At 52.8% G+C, this 24352-nt stretch overlaps 2 protein-coding genes across 2 annotated transcripts; one reads left to right on the top strand and one right to left on the bottom strand.

The window, feature by feature from the left end:
- Positions 1-4669: 4669 nt before the first annotated feature.
- LOC135978359 (class I histocompatibility antigen, F10 alpha chain-like) lies at positions 4670-15285 on the bottom strand. Its single transcript, XM_065579316.1, has 3 exons — positions 14965-15285; positions 9473-9736; positions 4670-8904 (listed from the first exon to the last, which is right to left on the bottom strand). The coding sequence occupies exons 1-3, from the start codon at positions 15035-15037 to the stop codon at positions 8894-8896; spliced, it is 348 nt and encodes a 115-aa protein (XP_065435388.1). The 5' UTR covers positions 15038-15285; the 3' UTR covers positions 4670-8893.
- Positions 15286-19430: 4145 nt separating this feature from the next.
- Positions 19431-23722, top strand: LOC135978358 (fibrinogen-like protein 1-like protein). The gene is made up of 2 exons (XM_065579315.1): positions 19431-19558; positions 20948-23722. Exons 1-2 carry the CDS (start codon positions 19489-19491, stop codon positions 21739-21741), a joined length of 864 nt encoding a protein of 287 aa, XP_065435387.1. The 5' UTR covers positions 19431-19488; the 3' UTR covers positions 21742-23722.
- Positions 23723-24352: the final 630 nt, after the last annotated feature.

The following is a 24352-nucleotide window of genomic DNA, read 5'->3' as shown; positions in this document are numbered from 1 at the left end:
GCCACTGACGGCCCTTAGTTCAGCTAGCCACCATTTTCCTACAGCCAGGCTAATCTTCACAACAACGGCCTCCATCTCGCACACAACCGAGAGCAGACTCCGTTAATGGAGCCACCCCTGGGCTGATAGGAGGCAGGGAGGGAGACTGGGGGGGAGGGAAGGGGGATGGGGACAGGAAGGAGAAATTAGGGGAGAGGGAGAGAGGCTGTGGTGAACAGAGAACAGTGTGGGGATCACGAGGAAGACTGAAACGTTGGGAAAGGATCAGACCCCTAGCTTGGCAAACTGGGTAGAATGTTGGGGCACAAAAATAACTCACACAGGGTCCCAAATATTTTCACCCCTCCCTCACCCTGCATTAGATACATCGAGGTAAATGTCAAGATTTTCAGCAATGACTAGTGATTTTGGGTGCCTAACTGAGACCCTTTAAAGGGGCCTGATCAGAAAGTGGGAGCACCCGGCCTCTGAACATCAGACACCCAAAAATCACTAATCACTTGTGGAAAACATTAAAAGTAACAACAGCTACAGAAAGGTTAGTAACCATTTTTTCTTCTTCAACTGTTTGCACATGTCCCTTCCACGTTCGGGGACTTCCAAGCAATACCGTAAGAGGTGGGCTCGGAGTTCATGGACACATGGATTACAATACTGCCCAACCAAACCCAGTGTCATCTCTCACTTGGTGGGTAATGGCGTAGTTGGAAGAAAAAGTACGTATTGACGCCCAGGTCGCTGCTCTGCAAATGTCCTGGATCAGGCCTGGGCCATGAACGCCACTGAGGAAGCTTGTGCTCTCACAGAATGGGCCGCAAGGAAGGCAGGTGGTGGGATACCTGCCTGCTTGTAGCACATGTGAATGCACAATGTAACCCACAATGAAATTCTCTGAGCCAAAAGGGGTAGGGTTTTCATCCTATCAGAGCGGTGTGGATTTATGGATCAGCTTAGGACACCTGCCTAACATCCAGAGGGTGGAGATGTCATTCCTCCCTATTCTTGTGCGGCTTGAGGAAGGGAATGGGCAGGAAAATACCCTGATTACTATGAAACTCCAAGATTACCTTTGGGAGGAACACGGGGTGGGGGCAACGTTGTACCTTGTCGCAGTAGCGTAGCCGGGGGGGGGGGGGAGCAGGGGGAGCGGCCGCTCCCCCACTGAGCAGAAGCTGCGCCTTTTTTGTGCTCCGACGCCTTTTGCTCCTGCGCTGCTGCCGGAGTGGAGCATTTGTTTTGCTCCCAGCGCCTTTTTTTCTCCTGACACTTTTTGCTCCCGGTGCCTTTTTTTAGCTCCGCTCCCCGTGCTCTTAACCTGGCTACGCCACTGCCTTGTCGTTAAAGAACACTGTATATGGAGGTTTTGACATAAGAGCTCTAATCTCCAAGACCCTCCTGACTGAGGTAATTGCTACCAGAAAGGCGACCTTCTAGGAAAGGTCCAACAGAGGGCACAATGCTAGAGGCTCAAAGGGAGGCCCCGTGAGCTCTGACAGGACCAGGTTTAAGTCTCCCAGGGGGATGTTGTCAAGGCTGATTCCCCACTCTGGCATTTCGAGTGCAGAAGGTGGGAGCCTGCAAGGACTCGAAAAATTAATACTGGCCACTCCAGCCTGGTAATGCTGCCACCACCCAAGTGAAAATCTGCCTTTTGCCAATCCAGAAGAACTCTCTTGGGAAGTTTTTCTGGGGCCCCTCGGCTTTTCCACCCCTTCTTCGGGAAAGCCAAGAAAGGAAACAAAAGAAAAGGAGAACCCAGCGGTTGTACTGGCTGATTAATATATGCACAACCTCTTTACCTCATAAGACACAGAAATCCAGTCATGTTCTTACAAGAAGGAAATTTTATTTAAAAAAAAGAAAGAAAACACCCTTGGAAAACTTAGGTTATTGCTAGATCTTAAAAGAGCAACTGCAAGGATTAATCACCAAGAGTAGCTTTCTTGGGATCCAGTTTAAAGGTTACAACAAAACAAAAGCACGTGGGGTTAGCACACAGGAATCCACAAGCCATAAAAAGAGATCGGCCTAATCGTGTCTACCTGAACATTTCTTGTTCTACTTCTGTCATAAATATAAAGGGACGGGGGAGAGGGTCTGATGCAGTGCTATAAAATCCTCTTACCAGTAAAGGATTAAGAAATTCAGGTAGCCAGACTGACACCTGACCTGGCTGGCATCTGACCAATAAGGGGACAAGATACTTTCAAATCTTGGGAGAGGAGAAGACTTTGTGTGTGGCTCTTTGTCTGAGTCAGAGTGATCTTGGGAGACAAGAAGTACCTGCAGAAAATCAATCTCCTCAACCAGTCATCTTCTCACCAAACCTCACTTTTCTAAAGTAAGTTTAGTCAGCATTGCGAGTAGGTTTCTGTTTGTTTTGCTTGGTGAGCTTTCCCTGTGTTAGAAGGAGGGGTTATTCCTGTTTTTTTCTGTAACTTTAAGGTTTTGTCCAGAGGGGGAATCCCTCGGAGTTTGGAAATTGAGTACCCTGTAAAATAGTTACCATCCTGATTTTACCTTCTTTGTTTTAATGAAATCCTTCTTTTAAGAACCTGACTGTTTTCTATGGTTTTAAAACCCCGGGAGTGGATTTTTAGATCACGGTGTAACCAATTGGTTAGGAGATTATTCTCAAGCTTCCCAGGAAAGGGGGTGTACGGTCTTGAGAGGGTATTTTGGGGGGAAGGGGAACTTCAAGTGGTTCCTTTCCCGGATTCCTGTTTAAAACACTTGATGGTGGCAGTGAGAGAAGCATTTCTCAGGGTGCAGGGAATTTTGTACCTTGGGGGTTTTAACCTAAGCTGGTAGAAAAAGCTTAGGAGCTCTTCATGCGGGTCCCCACGTCTTTACCCTAGAGTTTAGAGTGGGGAGGGAACCCTGACAACTTCCATATCGGTGGTTCCAAATGAGTAGTTTCTAGGTATGATCCTGATGATTTTTCATACCTGGCCCAGAGCTTTTTACGGCATAAGTACTGCCCTGTCCCTCTGCAGCCAAGAGAACAAAAGACCCACACACCCAGCACTTTTCCCCACTTTGAGAGGGTACAGCTTCCTTACTGGTTCCCTTGTTCAGGTGCCAACTCATTTTAAGCTTACCTCTTAACTCTTTACAGGTAAGGCAGTTAGGGTACAGCTGCTAAGGAGGATTCTATAGCTACTGAATGGTTGGGGTGCTACCCCCACTCATTTATCACAGATGGGTTCCCAGATTTGTGGGAACAGCCTTTCAAAGCCCTCGAGGAAGGGAATGGACATTTCATGAGAAAAACCTGACTGACCACCCAGCAGGGGTAGAATACGGAGATCGCTCCTAGGTGTACCTTAACGGATGAAATCGCTAGACCTGGCTGTTCCCAGACGGTTCTGGAGTATCTGCTTCATCTGAAAGATGACTCAGTGGGTGAGGAGGCAGGGGTGCCGGAACAGGGGGACCAAGGGGCCATGGCCCTGCCACATTAGCAGCAGGTGAGAGCGGGGGGAGGGGAAGGGGAGGAGTGGGCAGAGCCTGAGGAGAAGAGGTGAAGCAGGGGGTGTGTGTGGGGAAATTGGGGAAGAGGCGGAGTTACAGTTTCAGCACCGGTGGCACCCACACTCATAGGGAGATTCTGGCACCCCGGTGAGAGGCCTTGCAGGGTAGACCAAATGGAGAAACGCTTCCACTTGGCAAGGTAAGTAGCTCTGGTAATTGGATTCCTACTGCCTAGCAAAACCTAGCAGACCTGCTCCAAACAGGCCAGTTCTGCAGGTTTAAACATGGACCTGTCAGGCAGATGGAGCATTTGGCCGCGATCTTGCGAGATCAGGTCCAGAAGGGGAGGGAGCGGCATTGGAGTTGCTACTGACAGGTCTAGAAATAAGCCAAACTAGTGCTGATGTGGCCAGGCTGAGGCTGTGAGAATAACCTTCGCTCTTGATCTTCAGCAAGATCTTGTGCACAAAAGGAATTGGGGGGAGAGGGGGAAGGGGAAAGGCGCAGAACAGGTGATTTCTCCAAGGGAGTAAGACAACATCTGTGAGTGAGCCCGGGTTGCAGTCACACAGACAGCAGAACGGCTGACATTTCCTGTTCTGTCTGGTCATGAACAGGTCTACGAGGGGAGTACCCACCACTGGAAAATGGTCCTTGCTATGTTGGGGCATAGGGACCATTCATGGTGAGAAGATCTGAGTTGCCAGCTTGTTCTGGGCTCCCAAAAGGGGAGAAGCTTTGAGGTGTATTGAGTGCTTTATGAAGAACTCCCACAAGCAAATGGCCTCCTGACACAGTGGGGAGAAGAGCGGGCCGCTCTCTGCCTGTTGATGTAAAACATGGCTGCCATATGGTCTGTAAGAACTTGCACCACCTTGCTTGCGATGGTGGGTAACAACACCTGACATGCTAGGCCAACCGCTCTGAGCTCTCTGACGTTTATCCATAGCAAGAGTTGCTGCCGGGACCACTGACCTTGTGTCGTGAGGTGCCGAAGATGGGCAGGCACTGTGAGCACCGAGTCCAAATGATGGCTGTTTGGCCGGTACACTGAGGCCAGCCAAGCCTGTAGGGGTCTGAGGTGCAACCTCGCATACCACACCTCGTATAGGCACGCGACCCATGTGACCCAACAGCCTGAGTGGGCCTTGACCTGTGACGACACTAACTGGAAGCGGGCTCCTGGGAGGAAGGCCCTGGCCTGGGTAGAATTGAGCAACGCTCCGATAAACACTATCCTCTGAGCCGGGAGGAGTGTTGGCTTCTGCTCGTTTATCAGCAGGCCCAGTGCTCGAAAGGTTGTTTGGACGAGGTGGATGCTGGCTTTCATCTGGGATTGGACTGGTCATTGACCAGCCCGTCACTGAGGTACAGATACACATGCACCCCTCACCTTCTCAGGAAGGCTGCCACTATTACCAGCATTTCATAAAGACCCATTAGGCTGCTGACAGGCTGAACGGGAGGATGGTAAACTGGCAATGAGTCTGGTTCACAACGATCCCGAGAAACATTCTGTGGCCTCGGGAAATAGAGGTGTGGAAATAGGCATCTTTCAAATCGAGGGTGGCGTCCCAGTCCCCTACATCCAGGGAAGGAATGATGGAGACAATGCACAACTTCAGTCTTTGAGATGTTGCAGGTCTAGAATGGGTCAGAGACCCACTTTGGCACTCAGGATTAAGGATCGTAACATTGCACTCCACATACTTTATGGAAATATGATTATGAATGTGAATATGATGCAACTGGAATATGCTTTATGCAATATTCTCTTGTATGATGTCATTAGAAAGCTTGTAATCTACTGAGTATGTTCATCCTATTTGTTTTCATGTATTATTTCTATGTCTGGAATTGGGGAAATATGAAACTTGTATCACTGTTGTAGTCACACCAGATGAGGGCCGTCAATGGGGCATTGGGAACTTGATGGCTCCCATTGATTAGGGCAATTGATAGTACATGATTTATTTACCTGAAAGCCTTCCTGTGTACATAGGGGCCAACCAAGGAGGAATGGAGACTTGACCATGTCACCTGGTAGTGAAATCCATCTTTAATCTGGTACTTTTCCATTTAGCAAGAGGGGCAGGGACTCAGAAAGAGAAAAGATTCCCACCTTGTGCCAAAGTTATAAAAGGGGGTGCCAGTCATGAGAAAACCCCTGCTTATCAAATGAGATGTCTGCTGGATCTAACAAAGACTGTACCAGGGGAAAGGATTGGGCCCAGACTAGGAAAGAGTCCAGTCTGTGAAGTAAACTTATTGGAACATCTTTGAGGATGAGATATTTCCTGTAATCAGTTTCTTCATGTATCAGGCTTAGACTTCAGTGTTTTGTTTCAATTTGCTCTGTTACTTACTTTGTTCTGTCTATTACTTGAAATCACTTAAATCCTATTTTCTATACTTAATAAAATCACTTTTGTTTATTAATAAACCCAGAGTAAATGATTAATACCTGGGGGAGCAAACAGTTGTGCATCTCTCTCTATCAGTGTTATAGAGGGTGGACAATTTAGGAATTTATCCTGTATAAGCTTTATACAGAGTAAAAGGGATTTATTTGGGGTTTGGGCTCCCAAAAAGGTTGAATACTGAGTGCTGGGAAAGTCCCTGTTAACTGAGAAGCCCCTGGGCTGAGTGAATCTGTTTCTGTGGCCCAACCTCTGTGTCTGTGCTGGAGGTGACTGGTGTGTCTAACTCAGCAAGACGGGAGTGGAGGGAAACCTGTTCGGGTAGGAGGGTTATTCTCAGTGGTATCCCAGGACATGGAGTGACAGTCTCAAGGGGAGTCTCTGTGACCAAACCCATCACAACTTCAGCCTGGCCTCCCTGTCCTTTTTCAGATGTGGACTGAACTGGTGGAAGAGCTGACAGCGATCCGCAATAGGAGTCTCATCCAAGCACTTTAGACAGCTGGAGTGCAGGTCGCTCAAAGCCATGGGCTTGCCACAGGAGGCACCGGGTCTGAAGCCCGGAGACCGAGACATGCCCAGTTTCAGGAGCAGAAGAAACTCTGCTAGAAGAGTCCAACTAACTATTTATATCAGTGGTGTCCAATACGTTCGCCACTAGCCACAGGTGGCTAATAGGCTATTGAATTGTGGCTAATGCATGTGGCTTTTTTGTAATGTGGCTAATAAGAAAAATTCAAAACCACAAGTGTGGCTAGCAGTGTGGCTAGCATCGAATTTCTATTGGACACTGCTGATTTATACCAATCAACTAAAGTCAAAAAGTGAGAAAACAACTGAGGTGAAAAGGGATGGAGTAACGAGAGAACCACTGAGAATCTGGAGAGATGCAGGGCGGCTGGTCACAGACACGCAGAGATCCCAAGCCAGGTGCCCGAGAGGAGTGGGGTGGGTCAGCCCTCCCCACCCACCCCTCTTCTCCTCCGTGCTGCACTCCACAGGGATAAGCAGGGTGGGGCATGTGACAAACTGGGACTGTTCTTAATGTGGTCTGTGAATGCTGACAGGGGAGCGTGGCTAGGATAGTCTGCAATGGGGGGATGGGAGACTGACCAACGGAGAATACCTGAGCATGTAACATGAGAACCCAGGAAGGGGTTAGAGGCCAGGTGAGACCTTTGCCTGGGAAACTGAACAAAGGCTGTGGGAGGGGTCGCTGAAGGAGAGTCTCGGAAGCTGGCTGGTGAGGTGGCTGGGAAGCAGAGAGGGCTCTGACCTCCCAAGGGGGCTGGGGTGCCTGAGGACCCCAAGATGGACCTAACTGAGGGGTATCCTGTGGTCTGTGCCTGCAAGACCTGTCTTGGACTGTGTCCCTGTCATCTAAATAAACCTTCTGCTTTACTGGCTGACTAAGAGTCATGGTGAATCGCAGGAAGCCGGGGGTGCAGGGCCCTGAGTTCCCCCACACTCCGTGACAGGGCACCGATGTGGTCTCAGAGGGACCAGACCCCGAATTCCCCCATGTGTGTGTTGGGGGCAGACACAGCTAGAGAGAACACTTGGTGGTCAAGATGCAGGACTCAGGACAGTCTCTGGCGATCTGGCAGCCCCAGGATGGGGGGAGGAAGAGGGGTAAATGGGGGGAGGAGGGCAGGAGGGACAGTGGTTTGGGGAGGGGGCAGTGGGAACAGAACAGCAGCTCCCCAGCGCAGGCGAGCGGAGCCCCTCTCTCAGCACTGGGGAGGCTGGTGTCCGTGTGAACAGGTCAGGCTGGACAGGCTCAGCAGCAGGGGACCAATGGGTGAGACTAGTCAGGAGAGGGTTAAACTAGCTACAGAGGGGGCGGGCTGGGGGCAGACACTTGGCAACCCTCCACGCTGTCGCTTAGTCCTGGGGCAGGGCCACCAGAAACCCAGGTGTCCAGGGCAGGACAGGAATTAGTTCTCATTGCTGCTGTCAGTGCTGGGAGCCAGGAGGGATTGGAGGTGCTACAACAAGGGGCTGGGGACACTCCTGGGTGAGCACCAATGCGACAGGCCAGTACCACTGACACGGGGGAAACAGGGATTGTCACTCGCGAGTCCCCTGTCAGGAAGGGAGGAGCAATTACGTCAGAGAGACCGTCACCTGCCAGGGACAGTTCAGCAGCGCCAGGCACTGAACGCTTATGGATCATTCCCGTGCTAAGTGAGACAGCACAATCGGGGGCCTGGCCAGGTGACTACAGCCCCCCACATCAGGGACTGAGCAGGAAGAACGGCTCTGTACACGTCTATCGATAGCGTGCAGGGGAACCTGCCTGACCCCGGGGGCTCCGTGCTGGGTTTGTGCTGCCAGGAGTAAGGCAGCCCGGGAGTCTCTGCACGTTGCAAAAAGAACAGGAGTACTTGTGGCACCTTAGAGACTAACAAATTTAGCTGTAGTCCACGAAAGCTTATGCTCTAATAAATTTGTTAGTCTCTAAGGTGCCACAAGTACTCCTGTTCTTTTTGCGGATACAGACTAACACGGCTGCTACTCTGAAATCTGCACGTTGCAGGGGCTGATTCTCTCACTAACTCTCCAGCCCAAGTTGATGACACTCTGCGGAGTCTGACCTGAGATAAACTCACTCTGGAAATAAGACAAAGTGAACAATGAAGGAGGCTCACTGGTGAGCAGCTTCTCCCCAGGGCTGGGGTGAATGCAGCACTGCCTGCTCTTGTGACTTTACTGTGCGTTTCATGATAGTGGGTGGTTTTAATAACTCCCCAGTTCCTGGACTCATGGGATTAGGGGAAAGTCTCAGCTCTCTTTTCTTACAGCAATAACTTCTAGTCCTTCTAGCAGCAGGGAAAACCCCAGAAATGTGTCCCCTAAGGGCTCAAACCAGAGGGCAAATAAAAATAAGCTCCAGTATTATTCCCAAAATACTTACAACGCTTAAGCCAAACTCAGGATTTTGGGGGTCTGACTCGTGATGTCTGAACACTTGGGGCTGTCGATATTGGGGTTCCCCATCATTCGATATCTGGGAATTGAGACAAGACGTCTCAGAACCCTGTTCTAGCTCTAGGGTCTGACAGAGTCACTGTTGTAGCCAGGAGGAACAAACCCCCCTGTCCAGAAATCGCTGGGTGCGATTCTCTGGCCTGCGTCACCAGGAGGTCGGACTAGCCGGGTCTGCTGGGAACTTCTGGCTTTTGCACCTCTGCCACTCTGTCTGGGAAATATATGTCTGGGAAAGGGCGGGGGTGGGAGGGGGCCCCCCGAAGGGCAGCAGAGGCAGCTGCAAGTGGGACTGGTAGCAGAAGTCTGGGCTGTTTGGGGAGGGGACAATCTGAGAGTCCCACTTTGGAGGGTGTCAAAAAATCTCTTTCGCATGGACCCTCCATCCTGCAGCCCCTCCCCCCATCCCATATCCCTTTGTCCCCCACATTCACACTGACTCCAGCGAGAAAATGCGCCTTCGGGCTCTGTCCCCTCCCCCCATCCCCAACACACATCCCGGTGTCCCTTCACCCTGTTTACATCAACCACACTCCCAACCCCCACCCCATTTCCCTGCATCCCTAGGTCGTGTTGTGTCCTTCACTCACCCTCGGTCCGGTTGTAGAGCTGACTCAGGGTGTTCAGACTCACGTTGTACCATTTCTGGAAGCGCTGTCCCCACCAGGTCACCTCGTCCCAGAACTCCGAACCCTCGTTCTGCGCCATCCACAGTGTGTAGGGCTCCTCCCTCTTCGTCCCACTGGTGTAGACATAGGTGAGCTGATCGTCCACATACACAACACGGCTGTACCAGGGCAGCCCCGGGGCAGGCTCCGACACCACAGTGTCCAAAATGCGCCTGGAGTGCAGGCCTGAGGGGGGAGATTGGGGGAGGGGAGAGTCAGACCAAACCAGACCCTGCCAGGAGCCCCTGGCAATATGCGAGAGGCAGCGCCATCCCTTAGGAGGGCTCCCATGGGAGGGAGATCTGGGGAAGGGCTCACAGAACGGCCTGACCGGGGAGAAAGAGACAGTGGGGTAGAAGGAGAAAGGGAGGCAGGGCTGGAGGGGGAGTGAGGAGAGGAAGGGGTAGGGAGGTACAGGGGGGCTGGAGCATGTGAGGAGTACGGGAGCATATGGGGACAGTGTACTGGGGGTACAGGGGAGTGTGAGGCAGGAGAGGGGGCCCAGGAGGAGGGGCAGGGCTGGAGTGCGGTGTGGGGAAAAGGAAGGGGGTGTTATGGGAGAGGGTGGGGCAGGAGGACTGGGGGAGAGGAGATGCACGAGCTGAAGCTGGGGAAGGCAAGGTGGACAGGGGAATGTGTCCAAGCTACAGGTGGGAGCCACGACACCGGCTGTGCACAGAATTTACTGTAATTTATTCAGAACATAAGAACGGCCAGACTGGGTCAGACCAAAGGCGCATCTAGCCCAGTCTCCTGTCTTCTGACAGTGGCCAATGCCTGGTGCCCCAGAGGGAATGAACAGAACAGGGAATTATCAAGTGATCCATCCTCTGTCGCCCATTCCCAGCTTCTGGCAAACAGAGGCTAGGGACAGCATCCCTGCCCATCCTGACCAATAGCCATTGGTGGACCTATCCTCCATAAACTTAGCTAGATCTTTTTTGAATCGTGTTATAGTCTTGACCTTCACAACGTCCTCTGGAAAGGAGTTCCACTGGTTGACTGTGTGTTGTGTGAAGAAATACTTCCTTTTGTTTGTTTTAAAGACCTGCTGCCTATTAATTTATTTGGGTGACCCCTAGTTCTTGTGTTATGTGAAGGGGTAAACAACACTTCGGTATTCACTTTCTCCAAACCAGTCTTGATTAAGACTATGATTTTCTCATGGATATTTGTAGTATAAGACCTGGACAGGTCCTGGGCAACGAAGAAAAGCTCACGGAAGCCCGTGACCCATCCGTGACTTTTACTAAAAATATCCATGGCAAAATGGGGAGCTCAGCTGCGTGACCCACACACCACCCACGGGCTAGGCAACTGCAGCCCACTCAGAGCTCCAGGTCCCCCTGCCACCCACAGCAACTTGGAGCGGTTGGTTCCCCCACAACCCACGGAGGCCGCCCCACCGCTCCTGGCTGCTACAGGTGGCAGGGGGACCGCACAGCTTCCGGCCGCCGTGTTCTGAAGTCATGGAGTTTGCTGGAAGTCACAGATCCCATGACTTCTGCAACCTCTGTGGAAAGATAGAATTTCATTATATCCCCCCCAGTCATCTCTTTTCCAAGCTGAAAAGTTCCAGTCTTATTAATCTCTCCTCATGTAGCAGCCATTCCATACCCCTAATCATTTTTGTTCCCCTTTTCTGTACTTTTTCCAATTCCAATATTTCTTTTTTCTGATGGAATGACTACATCTGCATGCAGTATTCAAGATGTGGGCATACCATGGATTTATATAGAGGCAATATGATATTTTCTGTCTTACTATCAATCACTTTCCTAATGATTCTCAACATTCTGTTAGCTTATTTGATTGCCACTGCGCATTGAAAAAACAAGGAGTCCTGTGGTACCTTAAAGACTAAGCTTTCGTGTATGCATCTGACAAAGTGGGTTCCAGCCCACGAAAACTTATGCCCAAATAAATTTGTTAGTCTTTAAGGTGCCATGGGACTCCCCTTTGTTTTTGCAGAAACAAACTAACATGGCTACCCCTCTGAAACTCCACATTGAGTGCATGTTTTCAGAGAACTATCCACAATGACTCCAAGATCTCTCGAGTGGTAACAGCTAATTTAGATCCCACCACTTTATATGTATAAACTGGGATTATGTTTTCAAATGTGCATTACTTTGCATTTATCCACACGGAATTTCACCTACCATTTTATTGCCCAGTCACCCAGTTTTGTAAGATCATAGAATCATAGAAGATTAGGGTTTGAGGAGACCTGGGAGGTCATCTAGTCCAATGCCCTGCTCAAAGAAGGACCAACACCAACTAAATCATCCCAGCCAGGGATTTGTCAAGAAGGGCCTTAAAAACCTTCTAATGATGGAGATTCCACCAGCTCCCCAGGTAACCCATTCCAGTGCTTTACCACCCTCCTAGTGAAAAAGTTTTTCCTAATATCCAAACGAGACCTCCCCCACTGCAACTTGAGACCATTACTCCTTGTTTGGTCATCGGCTACCACTGAGAACAGTCTAGATCCATCCTCTTTGGAACCCCCTTTCAGGTAGTTGAAAGCAGCTATCAAATCCCCCCCCATTCTTCTCTTCTGCAGACTAAATAAGCCCAGTTCCCTTAGCCTCTCCTCATAAGTCATGTACTCCAGCCCCCTTATCATTTTTGTTGGCCTCCGTTGGACTCTGTCCAATTTTTGCACATTCTTCTTGTAATGTGGGGCCCCAAAATGGACACAGTACTCCAGATGAGGCCTCACCAATGCCGAATAGAGGGGAATGATCATGTCCCACGATCTGCTGGCAATGCTCCTACTTATACAACCCAAAAGGATGTTGCCAAAAAAGCTAACAAGGGCACACTGTTGACTCATATCCAGTTTCTCATCCGCTGTAACCCCTAGGTCCTTTTCCCAGAACTGCTGCGTAGGAAATCGGTCCCTAGTCTGTAGCAGTGCATGGGATTCTTCCGTCCTAAGTGCAGGACTCTGCACTTGTCTTTGCTGAACTTCATCAGATTTCCTTTGGCCCAATCCTCTAATTTGTCAAGGTCCCTCTGTATCCTATTCCTACCTCCAGCGTATCAACCACTCCTCCCAGTTTAGTGTCATCTGCAAACTTGCTGAGGGTGCAATCCATGCTATCCTCCAGATCATTAATGAAGATGTTGAACAAAACCGGCCCCAAGACTGACGCTTGGGGCACTCCGCTTGATACTGGCCGCTAACTAGACATGGAGCCATTGATCACTGTTGAGCCCGATGATCTAGCCAGCTTTCTATTCACCTTACAGTCCATTCATCCAGTCCATACTTCTTTAACTTGCTGACAAGAATACTGTGGGAGACTGTATGAAAAGCTTTCCTAAAGTCAAACAATAACATGTCCACTGCTTTCCCCTCATCCACAGAGCCAGTTAACTCATCATAGAAGGCAATTAGGTTAGTCAGGCATGACTTGCCCTTGGCGAATCCATGCTACTGTTCTTGATCACTTTCCTCTCCTCCAAGTGCTTCAGAATTGACTCCTTGAGGGACCTGCTCCATGATTTTTCCAGGGACTGAGGTGAGGCTGATTGGCCTGTAGTTCCCCGGATCTTCCTTCTTCCCTTTTTTAAAGATGGGCACTACATTAGCCTTTTTCCAATCATCCGGGACCTCCCCCGATTGCCATGATTTTTCAAAGATCATGGCCAATGACTCTGCAATCACATCAGCCAACTCATTTAACATCCTCGGATGCGGTGCATCCGGCCCCATGGACTTGTGCTCGTCCAGCTTTTATAAATAGTCCTGAACCACTTCTTTCTCCACAGAGGGCTGATCACCTCCTCCCCATACCGTGCTGCCTGGTGCAGTAGTCTGGGAGCTGACCTTGTTCGTGAAAACAGAGGCAAAAAAAGCATTGAGTACATTAGCTTTTTCCACATCCTCTGTCACTAGGTTGCCTCCCCATTCAGTAAGGGGCCCACACTTTCCTTGACCTTTTTCTTGTTGCTAACATAGCTGTAAAAAACCCTTCTTGTTACTCTTAACATCCCTTGCTATCTGCAACTCCAAGTGTGATTTGGCCTTCCTGATTTCACTCCTGCATGCCTGAGCAATATTTTTATACTCCTCCCTGGTCATTTGTCCAATCTTCCACTTCTTGTAAGCTTCTTTTTTGTGTTTAAGATCAGCAAGGATTTCACTGTTAAGCTAAGTTGGTCGCCTGCCATATTTACTATTCTTTCTGCACATCGGGATGGTTTGCTCCTGCAACCTCAATAAGGATTCTTTAAAATATAGCCAGCTCTCCTGGATTCCTTTCCCCTTCATGTTAGTCTCCCAGGGGACCTTGCCCATTAGTTCCCTGAAGGAGTCAAAGTCTGCTTTTCTGAAGTTCAGGGTCCGTATTCTGCTGCTCTCCTTTCTTCCTTGTGTCAGGATCCTGAACTCGACCATCTCATAGTCACTGCTCCCAGGTTCCCATCTACTTTTGCTTCCCCTACTAATTCTTCCCGGTTTGTGAGCAGCAGGTCAAGAAGAGCTCTGCCCCTAATTGGTTCCTCCAGCACTTGCACCAGGAAATTGTCCCCTACACTTTCCAAAAACTTCCTGGATTGTCTGTGCACTGCTGTATTGCTCTCCCAGCAGATATCGGGGTGACTGAAGTCCCCCATGAGAACCAGGGCCTGCGATCTAGTAACTTCTGTTAGTTGCCAGAAGAAAGCCTCGTCCACCTCATCCCCCTGGTCTGGTGGTCTATAGCAGACTCCCACCATGACATCACCCTTGTTGCTCACACTTCTAAACTGAATCCAGAGACTCTCAGGTTTATCTGCAGTTTCATACTGGAGCTCTGAGCAGTCATACTCCTCTCTTACATACAACGCAACTCCCCCACCTTTTCTGCCCTGCCTGTCCTTCCTGAACAGTTTATATCCATCCATGACAGTGCTCCAATCATGTGAGTTATCCCACCAAGTCTCTGTTATTCCAATCACATCATAATTCCTTGACTGTGCCAGGACTTCCAGTTCTCCCTGCTTGTTTCCCAGGCTTCTTGCATTTGTGTATAGGCACTTAAGATAACTCGCTGATCGTCCTGCTTTCTCAGTGTGAAGCACGAGTCCTCCTCTCTTGTGCTCTCCTGCTCGTGCTTCCTCCTGGTATCCCACTTCCCTCAGGGCTTTGGTCTTCTTACCCCCCCGCCCCCCGCCAACGAACCTAGTTTAAAGCCCTCCTCACTAGGTTAGCCAGCCTTCTTGCAAACCCCAAGTAAGTTGGGCAGTGTCCTTTTCCCCTCTTCCAACCCTTATCTTCTATGATTCTATGACCCAGTAGGGCCAGGCTGCACTGGGGCCTAACCCTGTTTAGGTCAAACCACACCGGTTACTGAGGTGTCACAAGGGCACCAATGTGCCTTAAGCCATTTTAAACAAACCCCAAATCCACCCCGCACCCTCACCCGGATCAATACGGGCTGCTGAGCTGCTCTGGCCCCAACGAAGCCTCACCCCCTGGCTGGGTGAGGTTGGCATTAGATGAAGGGGTTACAGTTCAGTGGCTCTCAGCACCCCACTACACACAGTGTCCCAGCAGTGACCCTGGCAGCACCTGGCACAAGGGGGCCAGGACCCCCCCAGTCACTATAGCAACGTCACCGTTCCACGTCAGTGACCGCTCAGTGCTGGGGGGAGCGGTGTGGTTATCCTGACACCTCTGAACGCAGAGCCCAGAACTGCCCCCCCACACCCAGCTCCCCTCTCCCTGCACCCCCCAGCCCGACTGCCCCCCCACACACCCAGCTCCCCCCTCCCTGCACCCCTGCAGCCCGACTGCCCCCCCACACCCAGCTCCCCCCTCCCTGCACCCTCGGGCCCGACTGCCCCCCGACACCCAGCTCCCCCCTCCCTGCGCCCCCCAGCCCGACTGCCCCTCCCCCGACACCCAGCTCCCCCCTCCCTGCGCCCCCCAGCCCGACTGCCCCTCCCCCGACACCCAACTCCCTGCACCCCCCAGCCCGGCTGACCCCCAACACCCAGCTCCCCCCTCCCTGCATCCCCCAGCCCGGTCTCGGCCCCACAACCCGAGAACCCCGCGGGGCGCTGAGACCGGACTCCAGCTCCCAGCTACTGGCCGTGTGAGCCTCCAGTCTGCAGGGATTGGCTGAGAGGGGACCATCCCGCCAATAGCGGCGCGCAGCCCCGCCTCCGTCACCGGTCGCTGGGCAGAACCCGCTGGGCCGGCTGGCGAAGGGGAACCGAATGTCTGAGCCGGGGGGGGCGGGGGCGGGATGAGACCTGGGCCCCGGGGCTGTAATGGGCGGAGCCGCCATTAGCTCGGCCGGTCTCTGGCCCCGCCTCTCTGGGGTCAGCTGGTCCGTGTGTTCCGAGGCTGGAACTCGCGGGGGGCCGCACCCCCGGGCTGGGGGCGGTGGCACTAGGGGAAGGGGTCACAGTTCGGGTCAGGGGCTCTCAGCCCCCCACTACACACAGTGTCCCAGCAGCGCCCTTAGCTCTAGTCGGACCTGCAGCCCCCAGGCCCGAGACCCCTTCCTGGAGCTCGGGGACTTGTCTGTCCGGCTGGGAACTTTAATCACTTTCTGGATTTCATGAATTAACCCCTTCCCGCCCCTCTCCCTTTGCGGGGAGGGACACCACAACAACCCCTGGCACTCCTACAGCCTCACTGCCCCCAGTGATTTGCCCTGGAAGCAGCAAATCTAGGGCTAGAACCCAGGAGTCCTGGCTCCAGCCCCCTGATCTAAGCACAAGGAGATGGTGACCCAACTCCTGTATTTTCTTTGCTTTTGCAAGTCATGGGGCTGTTTACCTCATTTGGGGGAATTATTTTTCGTTAGTCTCCTCTTGGGGGCAGAGGAGGTACCAAGGCTCTGGGGCCTGAGACGTTTGCCCCGTGCTGCAGGACAGTCACTGTGGGCGTTCGTATCACTGGGCATTGCACACTGCCCTGGGCCGGTCTCTCCTGGTCTGGGGAGCCAGGCTAATGGGAAACTTCCCCAGCTGGGATGCTGTCAAGGCTGATTCCCCACGCTGGCACTTTGAGTGCAGAAGGGGGGGAGGGTCCACAAGGACTCTAAAAATTAATACTGGCCACTCCAGGCTTGTATTAAACTCCCAAGGTTACAGATCCCCCTGGCCGTGGATTGGTAAATGCTGCCACCCCTTTGAGAGCCCAGGAAGGCGCGCTTGGGAATTCCTTCCTGTGGGGTACCCCCGAACTCTTCCCCCCTTGTCTGGGGAAGAACTGAAAAAAGGAAAAGAAATCAGCTGCTGCCACCAGCTAACTGAAAAACATGCACAGACTTCTTAAAACACAGAAATCCAATAATGTTCTTAAAAAAGGATCTCCCAGCAGTACGCCTTCTCGCTCTCAGCTCCTAGTGCCTCTTGCTCCCAGATCCTCACACACACCACCACAAACTGACGTGAGCTCCTTTTTAAACCCAGGTGCCCTGATTAGCCTGCCTTAATTGAGTCTAGCAGGTTCTTCTTAATTGACTCCAGGTGTCCTAATTAGCCTGCCTGCCTTAAATTGGTTCAAGAAAGTTCCTGCTTGTTCTAGTGCAGCCCCTGCTCTGGTCACTCAGAGAACAGAAAACTATTCATCCAATGGCCAGTATATTTGCCTTCTACAAGGCTTCTGTACCCCACTTGTCTGGGTCTGTCACATATCCCTCCCCCCTGCTCAACACCAAGGGGTTGGGCAGCTTGGGACGCCAGACAGTGCACACGTGACAAGCCATCGGCATTACCGTGATGGCTCCCTGCTCTGTGTTGCACATGGAACTGGAAAGGTTGGAGGGATAAGAACCACCTGGTCACCCTAGTGTTCTTCTCCTTGTTCCGTTGCATCCATTGAAGAGGGGCATGGTCGGTCACGAGGACAAATCTGCACCCGAGCAGGTAGTAGCGCAACGTTTCCATGGCCCATTTTACAGCGAGGTACTCTCTCTCCACCACAGCATATTTTTGTTCCCTCGGAAGGAGTTTCCTACTGAGGTAGAGAACTGGATGTTCCTCTTCCCCAACCATCTGTGATAGAACGGCCCCTAACCCTACTTCCGATGCATCCGTCTGCAGGATAAATTCCTTGGTAAAATCTGGGGCTATCAGTACGGGGTTACTGCAGAGGGCAGTCTGTAGGTCTGTGAACGCTCTCTCTGCTCCGTCAGACCATCTCACCAGATCAGGTCCGTGGGCTTTCAGTAGGTCTGTCAGGGGGCTTGCCCTTGTGGCAAAGTGGGGGCTAAATCGTCGGTAATACCCCACCACACCTAGGAATGCCCGGACTTGTTTCTTGCGATGTGGTCGGGGCCAATTTTGGATGGCCTCTAACTTGTTCAGTTGGGGTTTTACCAAACCTTTTCCCACAATGTAGCCAAGATATTTGGCCTCCGTAAACCCTACAGCACACTTAGCAGGGTTAGCTGTAAGGCCAGCTCGCCTGAAGGTATTGAGGACTGCCTCCACCTTCGAGGTGGGTTTCCCAGTCTGGGGTATGAATGACCACATCGTCCAGGTAGGCAGCAGCATAATGATTATGGGGGTGTAGTAGCTTATCCATGAGGCGCTGAAAGGTAGCTGGGGTCCCATGTAGTCCAAAAGGGAGGACAGTGCGGCTTTAGCCTGTTCTGGTTTGACACATACACACACACCCCGCCCCAACCCGCCTCACCCCACAAAAAGCTGCCATTTTGCAACTGTCATGGGCCGGCAGCAGCTGTAATCAAACTTGGGACCTCTGGAGCTTCACACGTGAGCCTCTGCTGTAGGGTTCTCAACCTATTTCGCATTGGGGGCTGCATATGCCGTGCTCTGCGTTCTGTGGGCTGTAGCTACACAAGATGTAATACCAGGGCCGGGATAGATATACCTGGGGGGGGGGGGGTGAATGAGCCGGTTTCTGTCCAAGAGTCTGGATTGCTCTGGGCTGCTGATCCCGGCAAGGTCATTGTGAATCCCTGCGCTGAGTGCTGAAGGTGGCCTGGGAAAAGCATGTGTGGGGCGGGGGAGGGGTGTCTATGTTAATCCCGGCTGAAATAAATGGCCATGCCCTTGCTAGGGCAGCGCTTCCAGTGCACCCCTCAGGGACCCGGCTCCATTTTGAACTCTTTTTGGCCAGGACTGTGGCCCCTGGCGACTCTGCCCACTTTAAGCCTGGCCTGAGCTGGGCCCACAGAACAGCTGCAGTGTCAGCAGCGTGTCCCCCTCTGGGCTGCTGGGCTGCAGTGCAGGGGGCAGCATGCCTGGCGTGGGGCACACAGCAGCTCTGTGCCCTGGGTCCCTCTCACCTGGCACTCATCTGAGGGGGGCAGAGCCCTGCCGGAGGCTGCCCAGCTGCTGTCTCTGTGTGGGTGAGCGGGCACTGCCCTCCGGCTGGTGGTAGTGACTGTGGACGGGGGGAGCTGGGACAGAGGGGGTTGCTCCGAGCAGCACTCCCCTTGCAGCGGTGCAGCGCGGGGAGAGAGGAGGCAGCTCCTTCCCCACCACAGGGAGCGCTCCAGCCGGCCCTGACCCGCCCGGGACCCAGGCCATCGGAGCCGCAATCTTTGAATGGTTTTTACCATGCAGCTGGGTCCCCGCTGTGTGCTAATCGGGCCGGCTGCAGAGATGGAGACAGTGGCCGGGCCGGGGGAGAGGTGAATGGTGGGCTTCACCCCATCTCCAGAGACTTCCCCCCCCCCCATGCTGAGCCCCTTTGAACATCCAGCCATGTCCTGTGGTGCCTACCTGGGAGCTGAGCTCTTCTGAAAATCTGGCCCAGTAGTTGAGCCCTCTGAAAACTCTGGCCTTAGCGTCTAAGGGTAACATTTTCAAGAGTGGCTAAGTCACTTAAGTGCCTAAATCCCAGTGACGTCTAGTGGGATTTAGGCACTTGTGAAACTCTCTCCTGGTCTCATGTCCAGCGGTTTCTGTCCCCTGCAGGCTTCCAGTCCAGCTCTCTCCTGCTTCTGTCTGCGCTGTCCATGATGGCGCTCCTTTGCGTAGCCCCCGTGCAGGGCAACGGGGCCCTGGCCCACAAGAAGGTCGAGAGGGGTGAGTAGAGAACCCGTCGGAGAGCTTCTATCATCTGCCATATCCGAGATCAGGGCATCGTGGGCCTGATTCTGCTCCTCTCCTCCATGCCGGGGTCACCCCTAGATCCACTTATCCACTGAATGCACCTTCCAGCCCCCCCGCCAGCGCTGGGCCCAAAGAAACGCTGAGTTCTCCGAAGGGATCGCAAGGCCGGCCTGCGCTAGTGACCCCACTACTCCCATTCGCAGGCCTCCAGCGCCTGGGAATGGGCCAGCCGGGGTGGGGGAGGTGCTGCTCGACTGGCTGTTTGCTTTCCACAGCTTCGTTATCCCTTTCTCCGGTAACGGCTGCCAAGCCCCCGGCAGTGACTGAAGAGCGCTGGTGCCAACCGCAGGGCAGCGTGTGGGAACCAGGCACCCCCCCCGCAAATTGGCTGGGAGTTCTACCCTTCAATCTCACCAACTCCTATACTAGGGCTAGCCCCGGCTAACAGCTGGGGATCTCTCGCTGATGCCTAGAAGCCTTGCGCCCAGAGTCCAGGCAGCAGGGAGAGCCAGTTCCTCCTTGTCAGGGGTTTTCATTCCCTTCTCCCCACATCTCCAGCGGCTCTGGGAGCTGCTCAGGGGCTTGCCCAGGCAGGCCAGGGGCCGAACCAGCTCCAGAGGTGGCCCTGAGCCCCTGCCCCCGCAGAGCTCAGCAGCTCCTCCCCCTCGGCTCAGCTATGGGGGTGGGGCACACAGGGGGATTGTCTGGGGGGTAGGGGAGCTGGGGGGGCTCAGGCTCGAGGGATGACGCTGGGGAGGGGAGGAGCAGTATAACCACAGTGCTTTCATTCTACCAGGATAGTTCGGGACAATTTCCGCCCCAAAGACAAGCCCCTCGATAGGATGTCTGGAATTTTCAAAGGCACCACAGGGAGTTGGGTGCCTAAATCCCACTGAATTCCAATCACAGTCGGGTGTCAAACTCCCTTAGGCTCTTTGAAAACTCCCATTTAAATTGTCACTGATGGGTTTCATAATTGACATTCGCTGAGATGGATCTGGCAGCGTCTCCCCCACCCTCCCCAAACGATTTCTTCAGCAGTACGGACTCAGGAAGGATACAGAGCCTTGGTTTACACTTGATTCATCTCTTCAAGGTTTCTTCAAAACCAGCAGAGCAAGAAACTATTCTTATTTTATTTTATTGGTAAAATGAAAGTGTAAGATCTGGAACGGGATTCTGTGGCCAGGAATGGCCGGGGCGGATTCTGTGGCTGTAGTATTGTGAAATACACAGGACCTGTCTCTAAAAACCCAGCCTCCAGTTACCCCAGGCTGATTTGATTGAGCTAGCTAGCGCGCGCTCTCTCTCTCTCCCTCCCCTCCCCCCCGCCCCCTTAACCTGATGTTCGTGGCATTTCAGGGTTCCCCAAAGACTGCAGCAACATCCCCAGGGACAGCCCCAGCGGGGTCCATGTCATCCAGCCGGCAGGCTCTCCCCCTCGAGTGGTGTGGTGTGACATGGACACCGAAGGCAAAGGCTGGACCGTTGTCCAGAGAAATTCTTACAACACAGAGATCACCTGGAAGGAGTCCTGGAGCACCTACAAGTACGGCTTTGGGAACGTGCAGCAGGATTACTGGCTGGGCAACGAGTACCTGTCCCTGCTCACGCGGCAGAACATCTACAAGGTCCGCTTTGTCGTGGAGGAGAAATCCAACAACACCCGCTACGCACAGTACGACATCTTCAGTGTCGAGGATGAGCCCAGCGGGTACCCGCTGAGGCTGGGCAGGTACTCTGGGGACGGCGAGGACTATCTCACCACCTACCACTCCGGCCTGGGGGGCATACACGACAACATGAAGTTCAGCACGACTGACAAGGATCAGGACCAGGCCAGTGGGAATTGCGCAAGTAGCTATGGAGGCTGGTGGTATGACAAGTGTCAGAACGTCCTGCTCAATGGGAAAGGCTACATCTACTGGGCAGGGTTCTGTAAGAGTGGGGAGTGCAGGTCTTCCCTCATCCTGGTTAAGCCAACAGACGTGTGCTGGGGTCCGGCAGGAGGAGCCCATCGTCCTTGGGAGCCGGCGCCGCTGAGAAGGGGAGACAATATTAGATCAGACACGGCGCGCCAGCCCCCACCTAATCAGTGCAGTCCCTGCAATGCCTCTACTCTGCTCACTCCCTTCCTGTTGGCTTCTGCATGGTAAATCCCCTGGAATAAATGCTGAGAGCCGACCCCGCCGGTGCGTTCGAATGACACGAAAAGCGTGATTGGTGTGTATAACTGGACCCCCGCTTCCACTCTGCCTCGCTGGAAGCCATGTCACTCACTACGACTTTAGACCCACATTAACCTCTGCTTCTCCCAGCCCTGCCACTGCCCCTTGGCATTAGTGATCAATGAATCATGACACTGGATTTCTAGCAACTGTCATTGAGCATTTAAATGGGGGATGACTCAAAGCCAGGACTTTACATCTGAATTCTCCATGTATTAGCAGTGGTGAGTTTGGGTTCAAAAACCTGCCCTCTGTGTTTTTAATAAATATGGTTATTACATGAGAAAACATTGCAACAGTAATTAGTTGCTGATAAACCACTGAGATTAGATAGACATGCAACGAAACCACACAATAAAGATATTGGTGTCCCTCTTCAACCCAAGGGGCTAGTCAAAGTTTGGGGCCCTGGGGATGTTCCAGTGGGGAGCAGAAATTGGCAATGGAGTCTGGTAATTTTTTGATGTCTTGTTTACTGACAAGGAACATACAGAGTCCTGCTTCTCCAAACACAGCAGGAACCAACAGCAGGGATTAGCCTCCCTGCTCTCAGCTCCAAGCCTCTTTAGCCAGCACCTGGCCCAAAAGCTCTCTATGCTCCTCCCAAGATCACACCATGCTCACAGGCTCTGCTTGGCTTTCCTGCTCTGCCTCCGTGTCCTGGCTGCACTGCCCGGCTTGTCTCTGTCACACACGCACCAGCTCAGAACGATACTCGGTGGCATCCTCTGCCCACCTGGGGCTAGTTTCTGGGTACATGCCATCATGGCTTGTTCTACACGAGGCCCCCTTACCTGTTGCTTCCAGCTGTTTTAAATGAAGAGTGCATCCTCACAGCTGTGTCAATGAGATTTTAACTCCACCCATAACATGGTATAATCCAGCTCCTAGCAGTGTATTTATCTGTCAGGCTGACGTCCTCTGAGCATCTCTGAGCATTTCCTGCCTGTTTGGCTTCAGTCACTTCAATCAAAGTTCATTGTGACCAGATGCTGAACACCATTAATGCTAACAGCCAGGGGCAGGAGCACCCCCCCCCCATCCCCCCGAACACGGAAAGAACAGGCTAAAGAACAAGTCAGCTGGGCCTGATGAAGTTCACCCTCGGGCAGGGCTTCCAAATCGTGGGCTGTAGCCCAAAGATGGGCCATGACGTAGCCCTGGCTGGTCCACTGGCAGGGGTGAAGATGGGGGGGAATGTGAACGGGCATTGCCCCCCCCAAAACTGCATCTTTCCAGTCCCCTCCTGACCATGGCCCTTCAGTGCATCCCCAGGACACAAGGCCCTGTCTAATTGGCCTTCCTGACAGAGCCTGCATGGAGAGTGTGCGTAGGGGGGAGTTTGGGGGGCAGGTTTGGAAAGAGGGATGTTTTCAGGGGAAGGGAAGCTGGGAGCCGCTGAGGTGCAGCTGGAAGGTTTCCTCCTCCCTCCTCAGCATCTGGGGTGCAGACGGGGGGAGGGGGTTGCTATTTTGCAGTTGGGAGTATCAGGGACCCCTGCCCCCCCCCCCCCCCCGTGCACTAATCTGTCCTCTCCATCTCGGTTGCTGGTGGTGAGGTGGGGGTGTGCTGTTTTGCAGTGGGGGAGCGGGGGAATCCCCCTGCCCAGGGCACTGACCTCTCCCCTTCCCGCCTCCCATCTCCGCTGTCCGTACTGGGAGCCACCCCCACCCCCCACTCTGCCCATTGCAGGCTGCGCTTGGTGCCCTCCCCAGCCAGCCATCCCTCGCCAGGCTGGAGCATGACGCTGCAAGCGGGGACATCCTCAGCCTGTCCCGGGCAGCCAGCTCGCTCAGCCGTTTTGCTGCCTGGGGGCTCCCTGCCAAACCCAGGGTTCCCCTGCACCATTTCCCCCCAACTTGGGGTCCCACCCACACCCCAACTCCCCCCTGAACATGGCTACCCCTCCCCTCCCAAAACAACCTGAACTCTTCATATGCCACAGCCCACCCCCGCCCCTCCCCATGAGCCACCTGGCAGCAGTGCCCTGCATCGGACCAAACTGCTCTCCATGTCGCCCTCCCACCCCCACACCCCAGGACCAGGCTGGTGCTCACTGGGGCTGGACCCCGTCTGTTACATGGGGTTTCATCACTCCTGCTTCACAGATGTATACAGAGCACTGTATAACCAGAGTTGTCATAACTATAAAGGGAAGGGTAACAGCTCTGCTGTGTACAGTACTATAAAATCCCTCCTGGCCAGAGACTCCAAAATCCTTTTACCTGTAAAGGGTTAAGAAGCTCAGATAACCTGGCTGACACCTGACCCAAAGGACCAATAAGGGGACAAAATACTTTCAAATCTTGGTGGGGGGAAGGCTTTTGTTTGTGCTCTTTGTTTGGGAAGTCATTCGCTCTTGGGACTGAGAGGGACCAGACATCAATCCAGGTTCTCCACATCTTTCTGAACAAGTCTCTCAGATTTCAAACTTGTAAGTAAACAGCCAGGCAAGGCGTGTTAGTTTTTACTTTGTTTCCTCAACATATAAATGTACCTTTTACTAGAGTGTTTACCTCTGTTTGCTGTACTTTGAATC

The sequence above is a fragment of the Chrysemys picta genome, unplaced genomic scaffold, assembly GCF_011386835.1.
Source record: "Chrysemys picta bellii isolate R12L10 unplaced genomic scaffold, ASM1138683v2 scaf225, whole genome shotgun sequence".
NCBI lineage: Eukaryota > Metazoa > Chordata > Testudines > Emydidae > Chrysemys > Chrysemys picta.
Note: the sequence above shows the minus strand (reverse complement) of the source record. Positions and strands in the feature narration are given on the sequence as shown.